Source organism: Emydura macquarii, unplaced genomic scaffold, assembly GCF_026122565.2.
Source record: "Emydura macquarii macquarii isolate MOO-44397 ecotype Brisbane River unplaced genomic scaffold, CSIRO-AGI_Emac_v2 contig_719, whole genome shotgun sequence".
In the NCBI taxonomy this organism is placed as follows: domain Eukaryota; kingdom Metazoa; phylum Chordata; order Testudines; family Chelidae; genus Emydura; species Emydura macquarii.
In genome coordinates this window covers 11,145,698-11,162,667 of record NW_027130856.1, presented here as the reverse complement: position 1 = coordinate 11,162,667, position 16,970 = coordinate 11,145,698, and the positions used below count along the sequence as shown (strand labels likewise).

The 16,970-nt window shown below is 40.0% G+C and overlaps 1 protein-coding gene across 3 annotated transcripts in view; it reads right to left on the bottom strand.

Moving 5' to 3' along the window:
* LOC137149236 (receptor-type tyrosine-protein phosphatase N2-like) overlaps positions 1 to 15,932 on the bottom strand; it is a 299,799-nt gene extending 283,867 nt beyond the window's left edge. For all 3 annotated transcript variants that reach the window (XM_067542698.1, XM_067542699.1, XM_067542700.1), the window contains exons 1-3: positions 15,715 to 15,932; positions 14,216 to 14,256; positions 11,794 to 12,185 (exon numbers count right to left, since the gene is read on the bottom strand). In XM_067542698.1, the coding sequence (XP_067398799.1) occupies positions 11,794 to 12,185; positions 14,216 to 14,256; positions 15,715 to 15,886 (605 nt within the window). In that variant the 5' untranslated portion in view covers positions 15,887 to 15,932. The remainder of the gene's footprint in view (positions 1 to 11,793; positions 12,186 to 14,215; positions 14,257 to 15,714) is intronic.
* Positions 15,933 to 16,970: the final 1,038 nt, after the last annotated feature.

The following is a 16,970-nucleotide window of genomic DNA, read 5'->3' as shown; positions in this document are numbered from 1 at the left end:
TAAAAGTCCGTCCTGTGAATATGGACTATTAAAAGACTACCTCATTAGAGATCATATTCTCCTGGGTATACAGAAAAAAAAGTCCATGCACGGTTACTAAGGGAGCTGGAGCTGATGCTAGAAAGGGCAATATGTATTTGTCAAGCAGCAGAACAAACAGAAACACAAATAAAAAGCCTAGAGAAAGCCACAGAGAAAATGGCTGCCAGTACCATAGCTAAGACAGCAAGATAAAAATTAACAGAACTTAAGTTGTCTGAGTACAAAAACATGGAAAGCAGGAAATAGTGCCATTGATGAGGCAACCAGTCTGAGTGTGGAAAATGCCCATCATTCAGATAAATATTTGGAAACTGTAATAAATGAAGCCATTTTGCTAAAATGGACAAAAAAAGCAGGAAAGTATATGCATTAAGTGCAGAAAGGGATTCTTCAGCTGAAAAGGAAGAGTTGTTCTTAAATGGGGAGACTGAAAACTCAAAAGATTGGCTGATTAAATGTGCGCAGATGGTACTTATACATCACATAAAAGATAGACATTGGGACACATGTAAAGGTGGTAACAGAAACTGAAAGAGAGATGCAAGGAGTACATAAAAGTGGAAGAGTAAAAAGTGTCTGTGAAAGACTATAATGGAGGTACAATTCCAGTATTGGGAGAGTGCACACTGACACTTAGATACAAAAGGAAAATGACAAAATAAGAGTTTGTGGTGGTACACAGAGACAAGCAGCCAGTCTTGGACCTACACATGCGTGGGGTCTTGTTAAGAGGCTGTATACCATAGAGAGACAGAAACAAAACATAGAACCAGATATGAAAGCATTAATAGCATCATATGAAGATATATTCACAGGAAATGGGTTCCTCCCAGTAACATACAAAATATGGCAGAAGATGCAGAACCGATTGTACATGTCACATGAAATGTTCCACAAGTCTTAAGAAAGAGGCTAGAAGCATTACTGAAATGGTATCATCTGGAGAATAAGAGAACCAACCAATTGGGATCACTGCTTAGTAATTGTATAGAAAAAGGAGGGATACTGTGGCTCTGTATGACCTTGAGCTGAACAAAAACATAAAAAGACAACACTTCTACTTGTCCACAAGAAGTGAACTATAGTCTGAAATGGCAGGAGCCAAATTTTTCTGAAAATTAGATGCATAAGCATGATTTTGACGGATTCCCCTAGGACACAGATACCTAATATCTGCACTTTCAACACACCATTTGGCAGATACTGCTTCCTAAGACTGCTTTTTGGAATATATTCAGCTCCAAAAGTATATCAGTGCACAATGAGCCAGATGCTAATAGTAGATGTGAAAGTGTACAGTGATGTGTGACAGGATGTATAAACTCCAGACTGGTGAAGAGAGGGTTAAGGAGTTGCTCTGGACACAGGAAGCCCCACCCCACTGACCCTGCTGGGCTTGCTCACAGTAGAGGGAGAATTCAAAAGCAGCTCAGCTCAGTCTGAGCAGACAGAGCATGAGAGCAGTTGGGTGTGGCAACTTCCTGCAGAGAAGCTGACACAGGCCCTTCAGCCATGGGGGCTTAGGACAATGAGCTGCCACAGATAGGTTGAGACCTTTGGAGAGTGCCCTAAAAGATCTCTAAGGGGGTTCCCAAGACAGACCAGTGGCACCAGCTGGAGAACTGAAGCCAAGTTAGGAAGTGGCACAGGGAACTGACTTAGAGGCGCCTGCCCTCTAGGCTGCACATTTTGAATTATTGTTTCTTTGGGCCCTGAGAGTTGGAACCTGGTGGAGCAGGGAGGGCCCGGGTTCCTTTACCCCCGAGCCACTGATTCTTGCCATTGAGTGACACAGCCGCTGACTCCAGCTGCTAGGCAAAGCAGCCACTGACTCTTTCCATTGGGCAACTGAGCCAATGCCTACAGACGCTAGGCAAAGCATCCACTGATTCTCGCCACTGAATGAAACAGCTGCAGATTCTCACCATTGGGCGGCACAACTGCTGACTCCAGCTGCTAGGCAAAATGGCCAGGGCCTCTCATCATTCGGTGACACAGTCCAGAATGTTGCCACTAGGTGATACTGCCAGCCTTAGACTCAATCCTCCCAACATGATGACATAGTAATTTGGGGAAGTACTGGGTGGGGGCTCAAGCCTGTTCTGTTTTGTATTGTTAAGAGGAACCTCTAAATATTGGACCTGGCCCTTGTTGCTGCCATCAACACCTCGCAGAAGGGTTACATGTAGCATACATGTCATTCACATATGTCTGATGATTACTGTAGGTCAGAAGCTGAGCCTATTATCCTTCTCTAATAGCTTTGTGCTTTTTCGCCTCTGGTTGTGGGGGGTGGGATTGTGTTTTTTAGAGGGAGATGGGTTATTGCTGATGAATAAGATTAAGATTTTGTCATGCTTATTTTTAGAAAAAATCATGGACAGGTCGCGGACAATAACCAAACGTGCATGGAAGCCTGCAACCTGTCCGTGACTATTACTAAAAATAACAGGGAGGAGCTGACCTCCAGGGGGGACTGAAACCTGAGCCCTGCTGCTAGGGGTCAGGGGAAGGCCCCAGCCTCCGCCGCAAGCACGGCAGCTGTCAGCTCCAGCCCCCACCACAGTGACTGCAGCAAGGGCTGAAGCCGAAGAAGTCACAGAATTTCATTAAAGTCACAGAATCGGTGACCTCCGTGGCTAAATTGTATCTTACTGATGAACTCAACCAACAAGCTGTATCGAACTAACAAAAATATACCAGTATAAGTACAAGTAAATATTGTGGCCTTAGTGGAAATTTCGGTAGATTTCCTTAAAAACCTTTCACTGGTCTTTACTGTTTCAAGGGACTAAAACACCAAAGTTATGATTGTTCTGGGCCAAAGACTAACTGGCCACCACCTGCATCAATTCAAAATTTTGCACTGGATTTTCCTCTAGGGATGTATTTAATAGTATGCAATGTAAATATATAAATTTAATATGTACATATGTAAATATATGTATTTAATAGTATGCAAAATTCATATATAAACTAGATTTGGTCTTTACCCTCTTGACAAATTGCTACACAGTTCCTGAATAGGAGAATTTTGGGTACCTCTTTTCTAACAGATGAATAATTCTGTGGATCAGTTCTGTCATATTAACATAATAACTACTGAAAGCCATGGTACATAATTTATACTCTATGAAAATTTTACTAAATTTCCCCCCCACACACACACACTTATCTGTTTCTGACATTTTACAAACATTATAATGGTGTTTGATATGATGCTATGGTAACTTTAATACAGTATGAAAATATAGTTATATCATAATTATATTTGGTAACTTTAATATAGTGAGTCTCCAAATGTGGTCCAGGGATATTTCACGGAACCCTTCCTAAGATTTCATCCTACACAGTATCAGGAGAACCAAGCAGTGGAGGACTGGGTTAAAAAGGTGATCCATGAGTGGATCTCTCTCTTGTGAAGTAGTCCATGGCATGTAAAAAGTGGAGAGCCACAGTTTAGTATATCGCTTTTGTCAGATTTTGGAAAAACAAAAGTTAATCATGTTCAAAGCAGAGCATATAATCAAATTGCAGTTCACTGCACATGCATTGTGTTCCTCCATGGAGTGAAAGGCAGGAAGATAGAAATCCACCATAGTCTACACCTAACTCTTCGATGGAGGAAAAGTTACTCTTTTTGATTTACATATAATTCCAGTTCATTAGGGCAGCTTTGTACAAAACTGTTCCTCAACAACATCAACATACATGTCTAGTAGATATCTGTGCACTAGTGAACTACATGATGTGCTATTTCCCCATGGGAAAGTATGTGGTCAGAGTTAAGATTTTGCTCTGCAGTTTAATCCAGAGGAATGTTGGATGTACATTGTGTTATTGTACAGTTTAATCCTGAGGAATGTGAAGTGGATACTGTTTTATTGTGCATAGCATGCTGGAAAATTAAAGCTGGTTCAGAGAAGAGTTACAAGAATAATGTGAGGTCTGGAAAACACTTTTTGATAGTGAAGACAGTTAACCATTGTGACAGCTAACCAAGGAAGTTAGTAAATTCACATTCAATCACAAATTCTTGGGCTTACATAATAGGGAAAATAATTACCTCCACTGTAAGAATTAATGGGTGAAAATATATTGCCTGTGTTATACAGGAGTTCAGACGAGATGATCACAAATGGTCCTTGGGGCCATAAAAACCTATGATGGAGATTTATGGAACTTACTGTAACTGTGGTTCTTCAATATGCGACGCAGACATGTATTCCACTTAGGTGTGTGCATGCCCAGCATGCCAGAGACCAAGACTTTTATCTCAAGGGAGTGCTCACACCTTGTGGCTCTATGCAGCGGTGCTGTCCTGACTCCCTTCAATTCCATCACACCAAAAGCCTTCTAGACTTGTTGGACATCCTCCAAGCACTGCTCTTCCTCTTCATTTAGCCAGTCACCAGCCTGGCAGGGAGCTGATTGCAGAATAAAAGGTGCGGCCATGGTTCTGAGTGAGCAGGTCAGAATAGAGAGGAAGCAATATGGGAGGTTGAACTGACATAGCAAGGAGATCTGAGAACCAATACTGTCCCAGCCATGCTGAGCAATGAGGATGAGCTTGGTTCGATCCTGTTTGACCTTGAGAATGACCTGAAGAATGACCAGAATAGATGGAAAGGCTTTCAGAAGAGTCAACTGCCAGCTGCAGTGGAAGGCGCCGGAGAGGGAGCCCGGCCTGAGGCCCCCTCGAGAGCAGAACAGGTGACACTTCCTGTTTTCCCTCATCACAAACAGGTCAATCATGGGGATGCCCCATGTTGCAAAGAGAACCTGGAGAACACTCTCCTTCAGGGACCACTGTTGGCTCAGGGAGAAAACCCTGCTGAGATGGTCTATGAGATAATTTTGCACCCCTGGCAAAAAGACTGATGATGTCATCACAAAAGAGTGATGTCTTCTTTGATGCAAAATTGCCACAGGTTGATCATTCTAGTCAGAGTAACCTGGAACACACCTGCCTCCCTTTGTTCACATTGTGCTTATATTGTAGGTAAGTATATAAACCACTGAGTGTCTGATGTGGTCACAGAAGGCAAAACATGCATTGTGAAAGGCCTGAAGTTCTAACATTTTAATAAAGAGTGAGGTTTCCTGTTTCAACCACAGGCTCTACACCCTCGATGAGTCTGATGTGCCCCCAGCCCAGAAGGAAAGCATCAGTAACGACTGACTTGGCCAAAGAGGACCAAGCAAAGTATACTCTTTGGCACACACTGCATACTTCCACCAGTGGAAGGAACCTAGGACTAGTGGGGGAAGGTGAACCAACCTGTCCACAGAATGCAGGGCAACACAGTAAACTGTCCTGAGCCACATCTGAAGAGGGCAAAGGTGCAATCTGGCAAACTGAACCACCTGCATGCAAGCAGACATGTGGCTCAACAGGCTCAGACACATGTAGACCATCGAGGGCTGAGATTGCAGACTGAGGCAGATCTTTCAAATTGATTGGATGCAATTGGTCGACAGCAGCACCCTCAACCTTGTGGAATCTAACAAGGCCTCAATGAATTTGATTTTTTTGAATGGGAGACAAAGTTGACTTTATATGAGTTTAAATGAATCCCAGATGGTCGATCAAATGCAATGGGGTGTCGACGTGGGTGAGAACCTCCTCTCTGGAATCTCCCTTAAGCAACCAGTCATCAAGGGCAGAACATGCTGGCCACCACCCAGCCTTCCAAAAAAAATACCTGGAATGCTTCATGCAAGGTCTCAGGCAACTGGTCCTCGAATTTAGCCATGGCTGACCAATTGAGGAAATCATACTTGGTCAGGATAATTTGTTGAGTTGTGATCCTCATCTGTAGGGATGATGAGATCTAGACCTTCCTTCCCAGAAGATCCAATCACTTGGAATCTCCGTTCTTGGGGGTAAACTTGAACCTACACTGCTGGGTCATTTACCACCATTACGACCAGGAAATTCGGGGTTGTGTGGGAACAGAACCCCTCAAATCCCTGCATGGGAACAAAACAGTACTTTGGCTCCTGCCAGCTTAGAGCGCATCATTGATCAGGAGGACCACTCTCCCGGGGACTGTGGACTCTAAAATGTCCACTAGTTTGTGTGTGTTCTCTTGAAGGAACTCCACCTGGATGCCCAAGGATACAGCTACACAGCGTAAAAGGTCCTAGTATGCTTTAAAGTCCTCCAGAACAGAAGGGGAGGATGAACCAGGCAGCATGGCATCATCTCGGCTGACCCAAAACTGGCTCTTGCTCCCAAGACAAGGTACCTAGGAGGGAGAATTCCAGCAGCTCTGCGGAAAGGAAGACCACCAATGGCCGGGCTTGAGGTTGACACAAAATGACCACCATCAACTTGGTGGGTGACTTTGGCTTCAAATAGGACAAAGAGCAGGATCTTTGTGAACAAGGAGTGTCCCACTAAGTCAAAGGCCCTGATACAGGTAGGGCATTGGTGGCCAGTAGGGCTGAACCAGGGACCTCCCTCCCAGGCATGGAGCACACTCTAACACTGGGAGCCATACTGGTTCATTGGCAGCCCCCAGAGTTCAATGGGTGATGCAGAGTATTGGGTGATACACAGACTCAGAATGAAAGCCCTGAGATTTTGGCGACATGGGTGGAGAGATGCCCGAGGGAGCCAATAGTCGGTCCAATTCATCCATCACCCAGAACAAGGCAGGAATCGGTGTTCCCTGATGAAGGTGCCAAGCATGCCACTGCCACAGGCAGTGTCGGTCTTGGTGCAAACAGTGGTACTGGGGTGCTCGAATGTCTTGATGTCAAAGGTGGTGAGAGCTGCCATGGAACAGCTTGTGGCACCAAATTTTGCAAGTCCAAAGAGGGTCCTGGAGCTGAGATACCCTGCACCAATTCCGGTACCAGCTCCATCCCCATCACAGGAAGGGGAGTATCTGGATATGGTGTTGACAGACTTGAAGATTCAGCAGCTCACTTCATCGGAGTCCTGGGAAAGTCCTGAACCAAAAGTGAGGTTGGGATGAAAAGCAGAGGAGGTCTGTGATTGCCTGGTATGCGGACGACATGGACATAGTCCGTCTCAGCATCTCCCTCATCGGTACCAGACTCAACAGACACCCAGGGGCCCGAACCAGAGTCAATGGTACAGAGTTCCTTCCCTTCTGACTTGGTACCAGGGAAGGGTCAAAGGAACCTGTGCCAACCCTCGTTCCAGAACTGGTCCCATGCTGGTCCATGCTTTTCCTGGGGGAGGCAGAGGAGTCTGGAATGGTCCCAGTTGGTTGGTCTTATGAGACCTTATTCTCAGCGCCGACAATGGAGAATGGCTCCTCCGCCTCTTTGGTGAGGCACCTACCCTGGAACGAGAGGTAGCAGTGCTCTCCAAGCCTGAGGGCAATCTTGGACCCCAGGAGGGCTTTGGTACCGGATCAGGCCACATGGTCTGTTCAAACAGGTGCTCCTGAGGTGAAGATCCCACACCACCTGAGTCTTTTTTTTAAATTATTTATAGATCAAACAATGCTCATTAAGATGGACCTTGCCAAGACCAAGCAAACACTGTGTATGAGGGTTGCTGTTGGCGATCAACCCTCCCCACACGAAGGACAGTGTTTAAACCTCACCAGGGAACACTATCAACTAACACATCTACTCACTACTAACTATAGTATATACAATAAGCTAGGCTAAGACTAAATGTGAGGTTGACAACCACACAGAGCTCCGTCTCCAGCCACAGGCAGTGAAAAGGAACTGAGGGAGGTTGGGGCTGAGCTATCTCATATGGCCAGGGGAGGGGCCACAGCCAGAAGACATGAGTGTGGCTCCTCTACTGGTACTCCTAGACAAAAGTCTCTAGCTCCAGCACACACACATCTAAGTGGAATACACATCTGCATCTACTATATGCAAAACCATGCTCTGAAGTGTCCCTAGCCTCTGTTTGCCAGAAGCTGGGAATGGGCGAATGGGATGGATCATTTGATGATTACTTGTTCTGTTCATTCCCTCTGAAGCATGTGAAATTGGCCCTCAGAAGACAGGATACTGGGCTAGGTGGACCATTGGTCTGACCCAGTATGGCCACTCTTATGTTCTTACTCAAAGAAGAACAAAGGATTACAAACCATAGCAGTCCAGCTTCATCGCAGTGGGTATCATGATTCCTTTTTTGCCTATTTATTTTAATTTAAGGTTTCCTTTTTAAAAATCAGTTGATATTTTAATCATTTTAAGATGGCACAAATAACAAATGGTTAAAGATAATAACAGTGAATGTCTGCCTCTGAAAAGTTTGGTTTTAATGACTTGTTCAGGAAACCTATAGCACAAGAAGAGAATGCAGATATTCTGGGACCGAGTTTAGTATCTTAACCAGATAACTCTCCTATAAAACAATTAGCCTGTGATCATGTAATTAAAGATTGTATCATTCAGCTGCACTTTTCACAGTGCTTTCCAGAGGTGGCATGCAGGATAACCTCATTTTACAGAGAGAGTATGGCCAACCATTTAACCTAACCTTTCAATATAGTAAGTGGATAAAACCACTCATCCATCATGGTGGTCTTCTGATAATTACTAGATGAACAGATGAAATCTGTTCTCAGAGTAACCTTGTGCAATTTTCCAGAACCATACACCAAATGAAAAATGGTGCAAATGACACCTAAGGCCTGGTTCAATAATAAAGGCTGTGAAGCACACAGAATGTTTAAGGCTAATCTGCAGAAGAGTTGAGATTTGAACTCATGGACCAATATTTTTCCAACCCCAATAGTTTCCCAACACCATACATACAAATCTGTATAGACCCTGATAATTCAAACTGCTGAGCACCTAGCAGCTTGCAGTTACTTAAACAGAATCTGATGAGTTGAGCTGGGTGGGAAACTATTTTTTGTCTTGCAAAACCTTTCGAGATTTCAAAATTTGTCTTGTTTTGTATCAGGATGGCATGGAGACCTTTTCAAGTTTTTTGCAAAAAAAAAAAAAAAAAAAGAGAAAAACCACACCTCTTCCCCACCCCCTCAAATACGCACACATTCCCCTCACAATAGCCAATAGCTCAATGGTTAGGGCACTTTCCAGAAAGGTAGGAGACCTAGGGTCAAGTCCTTACTCTGCTTGGGTGGCTGTCTCATTTTGACCAGGAATACATCTGGGACCCAAAGAAAGTATACGGCCCTCTCAAAGACTAAATCCATTTTATCCTTAATTTTGGAGTGTCAATGCCTCCATGCCACAATATGAGAAATTTTTATAATTACAGCACAAAAGTTAAAAACTTATAAAATATAATAACTTCCTTAAAGTTATTTCTTCTTCTTGTATATTTGCCATAGAATTTCAGACCTACAATTAGCAGAAAGAGTTACACTTCTAGGAAGAGACAAATCCCATACAAAAAGCATCTACAGAAGTAGTTCCAATTTTGTTAAAGGGAACAAACAGTAAATAAAGAAAATAACCCATTTTGATTGGTTTCTCACCATAATAAAGTGCTGAAGCAGCACCTGAGAGGATTTGCTAGACAATTGCCTGCACAAACTGTCAATTTGTTCCTAAGATTAGCTCAGATGGATAGTACGGTTGGTATAGATTGTACTGCTCTAAGCATCTGAAAGGTCACTAGACAAACAGCAGGAGTGACCTATTGTTCTTGCTATTGACAACCAGGCTGCCATTATGACAAGTCTTTAAACTTTCACAAATCTTTTCTTTAAAAATTACATGGAAATGTTCTCTCTGCTTTGTGGCACAATTAAAAGCTGGCATCTTAGAGTTCAATGCCACAATCTTAAATATTTCCTTGGGTCACACTTGGAAAGTGAAGGAAGCCTGAGAATCTAATAGTGAATGAATCACCTCTGACATCTGTCAACTATACCACGGAGTGCAATCTTTTCAGTTGCATTTTGAGATCGGAATGTAAAAAAACCTCAAGCTATCATCCCCAGTGTATAAATATGTAGGACTTTTTTCATTTTTTGCCAGCTGACTACTGGTTTCAGCTGTAGAAATGAAGCTTCATCATTACACAATGGTTTTGCCAATAAAAATCCTGACATATTATGAACAGCAATATTTAGCTTAATGGGGAAGGAAAAAAACCTATAAAATATACAGAGAATAATATTCTAAATTTAGGCACTACATCTGAGATTGCATTTCGCTGGTCCGTTTACTGTGTACAAATTATAACCGAATTAAATAAATTAAATCTTAATATTAGCTGTGTAACCTTGAATGTCCTAACCGCGCACTGCCCCAAAATGCAGACATATTTGAAACAGGCTTTAAATTTCAACCCTACTCTTGAGCCCTATAATTTTTTATTTTTATTTTTTTTTACTATTTTTTAATATTTGAATGTTTCAGAGTTCAATGGAAACCTTAAAACAAAAATAAAAGACACACACACACACAAAGGATAATGGATCAGATGTAAAATAGATGTTTTGAATCTCATGGAGCACAATCATTTTTCCATTTGTAGTACAGATAACCAGGTGGATTAAAGATCTTTCTAGCTATAGTTCCAATGTGTGTGTCTCTCTCTAGGTATGAATGTATGCCAACACAATACATACTTGTAGCGATATCCCATTGTAGAGGACATTTGTTGCATTTTCAAAACATGGCAATGGTGTTTGTTACTATTGGTTCACTACAAACAATCACTCTAAGATTTATAGTAGGAGAACGTAATACCATAGCAAAGGTACTAAAGATATGAAAAAAGAGGACAGTTGTTCAAATGTATAATTTTTTAAATGTATCCCCACTTCCCAGCAGAAAATAGTTAACAACTACTGCTTACCTGCCTAATCTCAAAAAGCAAAAGATCTAATGAACCAAAATTCAAGAAAAACAACTCTGTTCAAACCCTTAGCTAGACCGTCCATGTGCTTCTCGTTCAATTGCTCCATATGGCCCTGTCTACATTAGAAAAACAGCATGCTGGCAGTGGTTGTCAACAATGGGTCCCCTCCTGGCCTTTCTTTAACTATTGTAGACAACCCATTTTCAGCACCATTACAGACGTATCAGTTACACTTTCTATATTGGTGCTCAACATACATTTGTCCCCTCTACCCTAGCAGTTACTCATTTTCAACACCATTAGAGGGGAGCCATTAACAAAATACAAACTTTTTATTCAGGAAATAAGTAAAAAAAATAAAAAGTCTAAACTCTAAGTTTCCAAATGTTTTCCCCTCTTTAAAGCACTGTGTTTCACATGAAAAAAAAAAAGCTGCCTTTTTGAAGTATAGCATTAAATGTCAAATTCATTAGTGACATGACCTGAAATCATTAGGTCTTTCTTTCTGAACTAGCTGTGTATGTGATGTTTGGATTGTGTTATTTTCATATCAAAATGGAACCACAGAGGAAATGTTGTGCTTTGTTATTGTGTATCATTTTTCTGAAGAATGATTCAGGCATTGATATTTAGGCTACTTTGAAGTCAAATATTTAAAGTGCACATCCTTTCCCATAAATACACTTACTGACATATTGTGCAGATCACGGGAACATCAGAGGACTCAGTGAGAAGTAAGTAAAGGGCCTACATATTGTATATCTTCTACTCAGACTGAATAGCAGCTCTACTCTCTTATATTTCCATCAAAATACTGAGCTGCCTGCCAACAAAGAGTTTCTGATGTGTTAAGTGGCACAGTAAATAGCATCTTCCTCTTCTATATTCATATTTCATCAGTTACAACTACTCTACATTTCCCCATTTAAAAAAAAATGCAATTCGTTCGCTACTGTACTCACTCTTTCTCTGTCACAATATAGCCATAATTCTCCTCCTCAGAAGACATCACTTCTAGCTGTAGGCCTTCTCCCATCTTTTTTTGAGGTTCCTCATTGGCACTTTCATCCTGCATCAAAGAATTCTTAATCCAGTAGTGGATCTCAGTCAGGTCTTTAGAGTCAGGTTCAGATTCAGTTTTTTTCTCAGCTGTCAGTTCCCTTGAGAAAGTCTCACTTTTTACATTTTCAACCCCAACTTTCATTTCTTCTGAGGAGGAAGAGGAAGAATCTGAGTCTTCTGACTTCTTGGTTTCAGTCTTAAAGGACTCTTCAGGCACAGGCTCATCTGGCAGGTTTTCAGTTAATGCGTTCTCATTCTGAAAGTTTACTGGTTTTACATCTAAACTGTTCTCCTGTATTAAAAGAATAGAGTTCTTTGTTACATTAAACACATGGAAGTATGGGTCTACTTATCACATACCATGTCTGGACCCAATCCTGCAAACTCTTAGTCATGTGATTGGGACCACTCATGTAAGAAAGTGTTTGCAGGATCTGATTATAGGTTGAAAGAGTATATGTAAATATATTTACCTACTGAAAATAAAACGATAGCAGAATATGAAAAGAATCTTCAAAGCCTACAATATATTGTGGGAGGTTTTATATTTTTGTAAGATTTATATGCAAGTGTTAAGTTAACTGTAAGACTTATGTTGTTTAAAAATTAAATATCTCTTTTCAGCTTGACTACCTTTGTTCTCTGAGACATCTTAGAGCAGAACTGGGAGAATAAGGTAAAAAGGATTTCACAAATATTTGTTTAGAAACAAAAACTCAAAATCAACATATAGTAGTATTTATAGTCCCTTGTGTTTTGTGAATATTAATGAGAGTCAAACTTTGTCCTCAAGAAAGTTCATGTAAATGAGAAAGGATGTAAATTACTTTGATGAATATGTATTTGCATGAGTGTTGATACTGTAAAGAACTGCATAGCTTTTTCAGAGTTAGCACATAAGGAGCAGAAACAATACCATGTGACTTAAATGACCAATTATTCTGCATGAATAGTGAATGGTCTCTAGCAAATTGCTGTGGCAAGTAGCTTATGGGCAATCCATAGACTGTGATATATGCACAGAACCGATTTGTCTAATGAAGTCAAATAATGAACAAATAAGTAAAAATCAAGATATATTCATGGAAAATTCACAGAGGGGGCTACGTTCATTACATAATTTTTTGCTATATCTAGGGCTATCCCAAGGAGTGGTGTAGGATGGTTGCTTATAAACCCCATCTAAAGTTATCTTGTGTAAGGCTGTATTCCATTCTGTCACCTCTTCTATTCAAGGTGTTGCTGAAAGAACTATTTGTGGAATACGCCATTGGTGAAACAGTATGTGCTGCACTTTGTTCTTCAGAGGAATTGCATGTGGATGGCTGATATTCCAGTTGAACTTGTCCACTAGTGTATTCTTCTTACCTGGTAGATGGACAGCTGTTGGTGAGACTTGGTTATAAACACACTATGGTTGGCTTCTTGACAAACTAAGGTAGACCTAGCTACAACCTAACAGTTGATATAGTACATTGCACAGAATTTCTCACTTTGGTTTGCAAAAACTCTTCTCTGAGTTAATTCATCTTCAAGCAACCCAGAAAAAGAATCAATGATACTCAAAAGGGCTAGGGAATGAGTTAAGTCCACAAGTTCTGACACAAGGCTCCCAAAAATATCCTCAAATCTGCTGCTTAGCTGAGGGTCCCAAATCTGGTGTCACAATTTAGGGTCAAACTGTCTTTCTGGAACCTGGCTTGTCTGTCCAAAAGAGGATGAGTCCTGAAAATCTTTCCTCTCATGTTCAACAGTTTGAGCAGATTTTATCTCTGCCTGGGGTAGTGAAAGATACAAAAGCTTAACCAATGGATGTCAATTTTCAATCCTTGATATTTCTTTAAGGTGTCATCAGTTTTCCTGCTAAAAAGTTTCCTCAGAGAGAGCCTCTTTATTCATATTCCATCTCAACAGGAGATGTCACCCAAGTCACTATTGCAAACATTCCCCATATTTGACATTTGAGGGGCTGGTGGAAGGATATTTTCAAGGAGATTTCTCAGTGATTGAATTCACTTCCTTTGGGAAGGGAGCCTGAGTTTGTCTGACATTCAGGACCTATTCCCAAGCTTTTGTTTGAGAGGATATTAAATTGGGATTTTTTTCTTTTGGTTCTCAGTTTAGTTAAATTTTAATTAAATGTGTATTCAATTTATTTGCATTCATGTATAAATCCGAGCAGGTACATTTTGTAAATAAATATATCTACTTGAATGTTTTATTTCTTAGGAATGAGACATTGTGCCTCAACATAAAGCTACAGAGAAATAATTATTGATATGATAGTGTGGAACATTTGGTTTTAACAAATTGCTACTTTACCTTTTTATCAGCTCTGGCATCTTCTTCATGTCCTCCATTATCTGTAGGACAAGAACAAGGTATGTATGTAGTTATAAAATATATAAATTTGTGTTTAAAACACAGACTACTCATGTGTTTTTAATGATTGCTTCTTTACTGTAAATTAAACATTAAGATGTTCTAGTTGAAAAGATAAAGTAAAACTATAGTTCAGTTTTATTCCTTTAGCTGTTTTAGATAGCAAAGCAATGCAGTGTTATTGCTTATTTTTCTACTTCTGTTTACCTATGCCTAAGAAAAAAAATCAGTAAAATAACTCTAGCTAGCAGGAATATCATAATTATATAAATAAACAGACAGCAACATATTAATTGTGCACATGCTTTTTGGTTGATTTACACAGATATGACTATGTTATTGTGAAGAAACAAAAAAACTTATTTCTGTATACGCTGCAGAGACTTCAGAAATTAACTACATCAGTCAGTTAAATTATAGTCATACTTTGCAATTACATCACTGCCTGAAGTCATTGGTCCTTCTTAGACAAAAAGATTAAGAACTGTATCTCAGTAATCTGTCCCAGTGTAACTCAGGACAAACCCATAGCACAGTTTCATTTTAAAGCAGACACGGTAGTAATCAGTAAAATATCATAATTTCCTTAAATCCATATTGCAGGAATTTGGACTATATCCCTACTGTCAAGAGTTCTGATCCCTTAAAAAAAACCTAAATAAACAAACAAACAAACAAACAATCAAGCAAACAAATAAAAGATAGTAACTTAAAAGTTGATATTTGCCACAAAATACCACACAGTGGTAGTATATGAGATACTGCAGTATTTCCCACCATACAGGAGGAGTAAGAAGAAACTACAGTACATATCCTGCTGTATAGTAAATGTAAAGTTTTTAATGGCAACCACAGTAGCTGGATTACTGACTACTGGACCACCAAGAATCTGTGTTCAAACACAACCAAATAAATGTAATGAATCTCCTTAGTTTCCTAAGCAGGAAAGGGAAGAAGTTGCTTGTATATGTTTGCTTGTCTGAGAGAGTTTTGTCTGCATGGAATTATGGTACCCAAAAGAATTATTACTTGTAAAACACAATAGGGTTCATAATTTTTGCTTTATCATTTATATATATAAAAACAAGATTCTTGGAATAAAAAACATTCTTTTCATTATCATTTTGTTTAAAAATCTCATTCAAGAATGAGAAATGAGGCCTAACAACATACAGCAATTTACCTTTTATAATCTCTATGGAGCTTGAAGATCCAGAGCTGACAAACAGACACATTCTTTATCTTGTCTACATTGTAAAAAGAGAATTTGAAGACTGAAACTTTCCCAACCTCTGGCAAAACTACAAAACCTTTCCCTCCCTGTCTTCCTTAAAAATCAATGAATAAGAGAGACAGAGACCATACTACTAAAGTACAAAATAAAGAGGAAAAATGACAGTTAATTGCTTTTTGTCATGTTAATCTTTTTGGTCTAGTACCTTGTACATTAACATTGGCATCTGTTAGTCCAGTCTCATAATCTGCCCCTCCTTGGGCATCCACTTCCTTCATTTCTGCTTCTGCTCTCTCTTCTTCAAACTTTCCAGCTCCATTTTGTTTTTCTTCTTCCACATCAACAACTTGAATGGCATCAGCAATAATATTAGCCATCTCGTCAAGCTCCAGTGGGCTAAGATTATCCACATTTACCTTGTGTTTCTTCAGGTCCTTCAATACATCCTGAATAAATGTTTCTGAGTCAAAAAAAACCAATATGAACATTGGATTTATTCACATGCAAAAGAGATGCATTTTGCAAGTGCTATACGCGTATAATATTTTCAGGAAAAGGTAAAATGTTTTTCCACTTATGGAAACCATATAATAGCACACCCAAAGGCTGGACTGGGTGAGCCCCACTGTAGTCTGATGGTAGATTACTGCATTTCATAGGAGGTGCACTCTGTTTCAGAAAGCAGGCTTTAAATTCAGTGCAGGAGCAACTTGTGACAGATACTGAAGGATAGGATTCAGTATGGCTCAGTTAGTTGCACTCTTGTCTCTAGGACAAAATTGTTGCTATTTTTCTTTGCACCAAGAATCACCACATTTTTCCAATCTAAACTGACTTAACTTGACCTTAAGCAACTTGACAATAGTAGTCAATCAAACTACTTTAACAGCTATTTATTTGATTACACTAAAATAGCACAGACAAGATGACTACTATTACATGTAGGGAATATAGTGTCAGATGGTGTATGATTCAGCTCTACCCACCATTCTATGATTCAGCAATTGTTGAGCCACATTTTGCAATGTAGGTCTTGCCTAGTCAATAAATAGTACTGGTATCTTTACTGAAGTAAAATATAGCTAAGGATAAGGATTTTGGATAAACACACTTTATGGTGAGATTATTTATTTATTTTTGTAATACAGGAAGTAGCTAAAACATTTTTAAAATTTTAGGAATGGGAAAGTCAGATATCTTGTCCTCTAATCAAAAAAACTCTTATCCATCAAGAAGTGTTTTAAACCATAATATGAAATTGACACATTTTAAACCATATTTGGCAAGAAGAAACAGTAAGTCTTGTCCAAATGAGAATTCTACCTAAATGCTGCTTTGACTTATCAGCCATGGATTGAATAGGGGAAAATAGTTTTATCAGTTACACTGAGGAAAGCAAATGGAAGATGACATTTCAGGCAGCAAGAGACCAGGGAGATGGATTGGATTTATTAGTTGTAT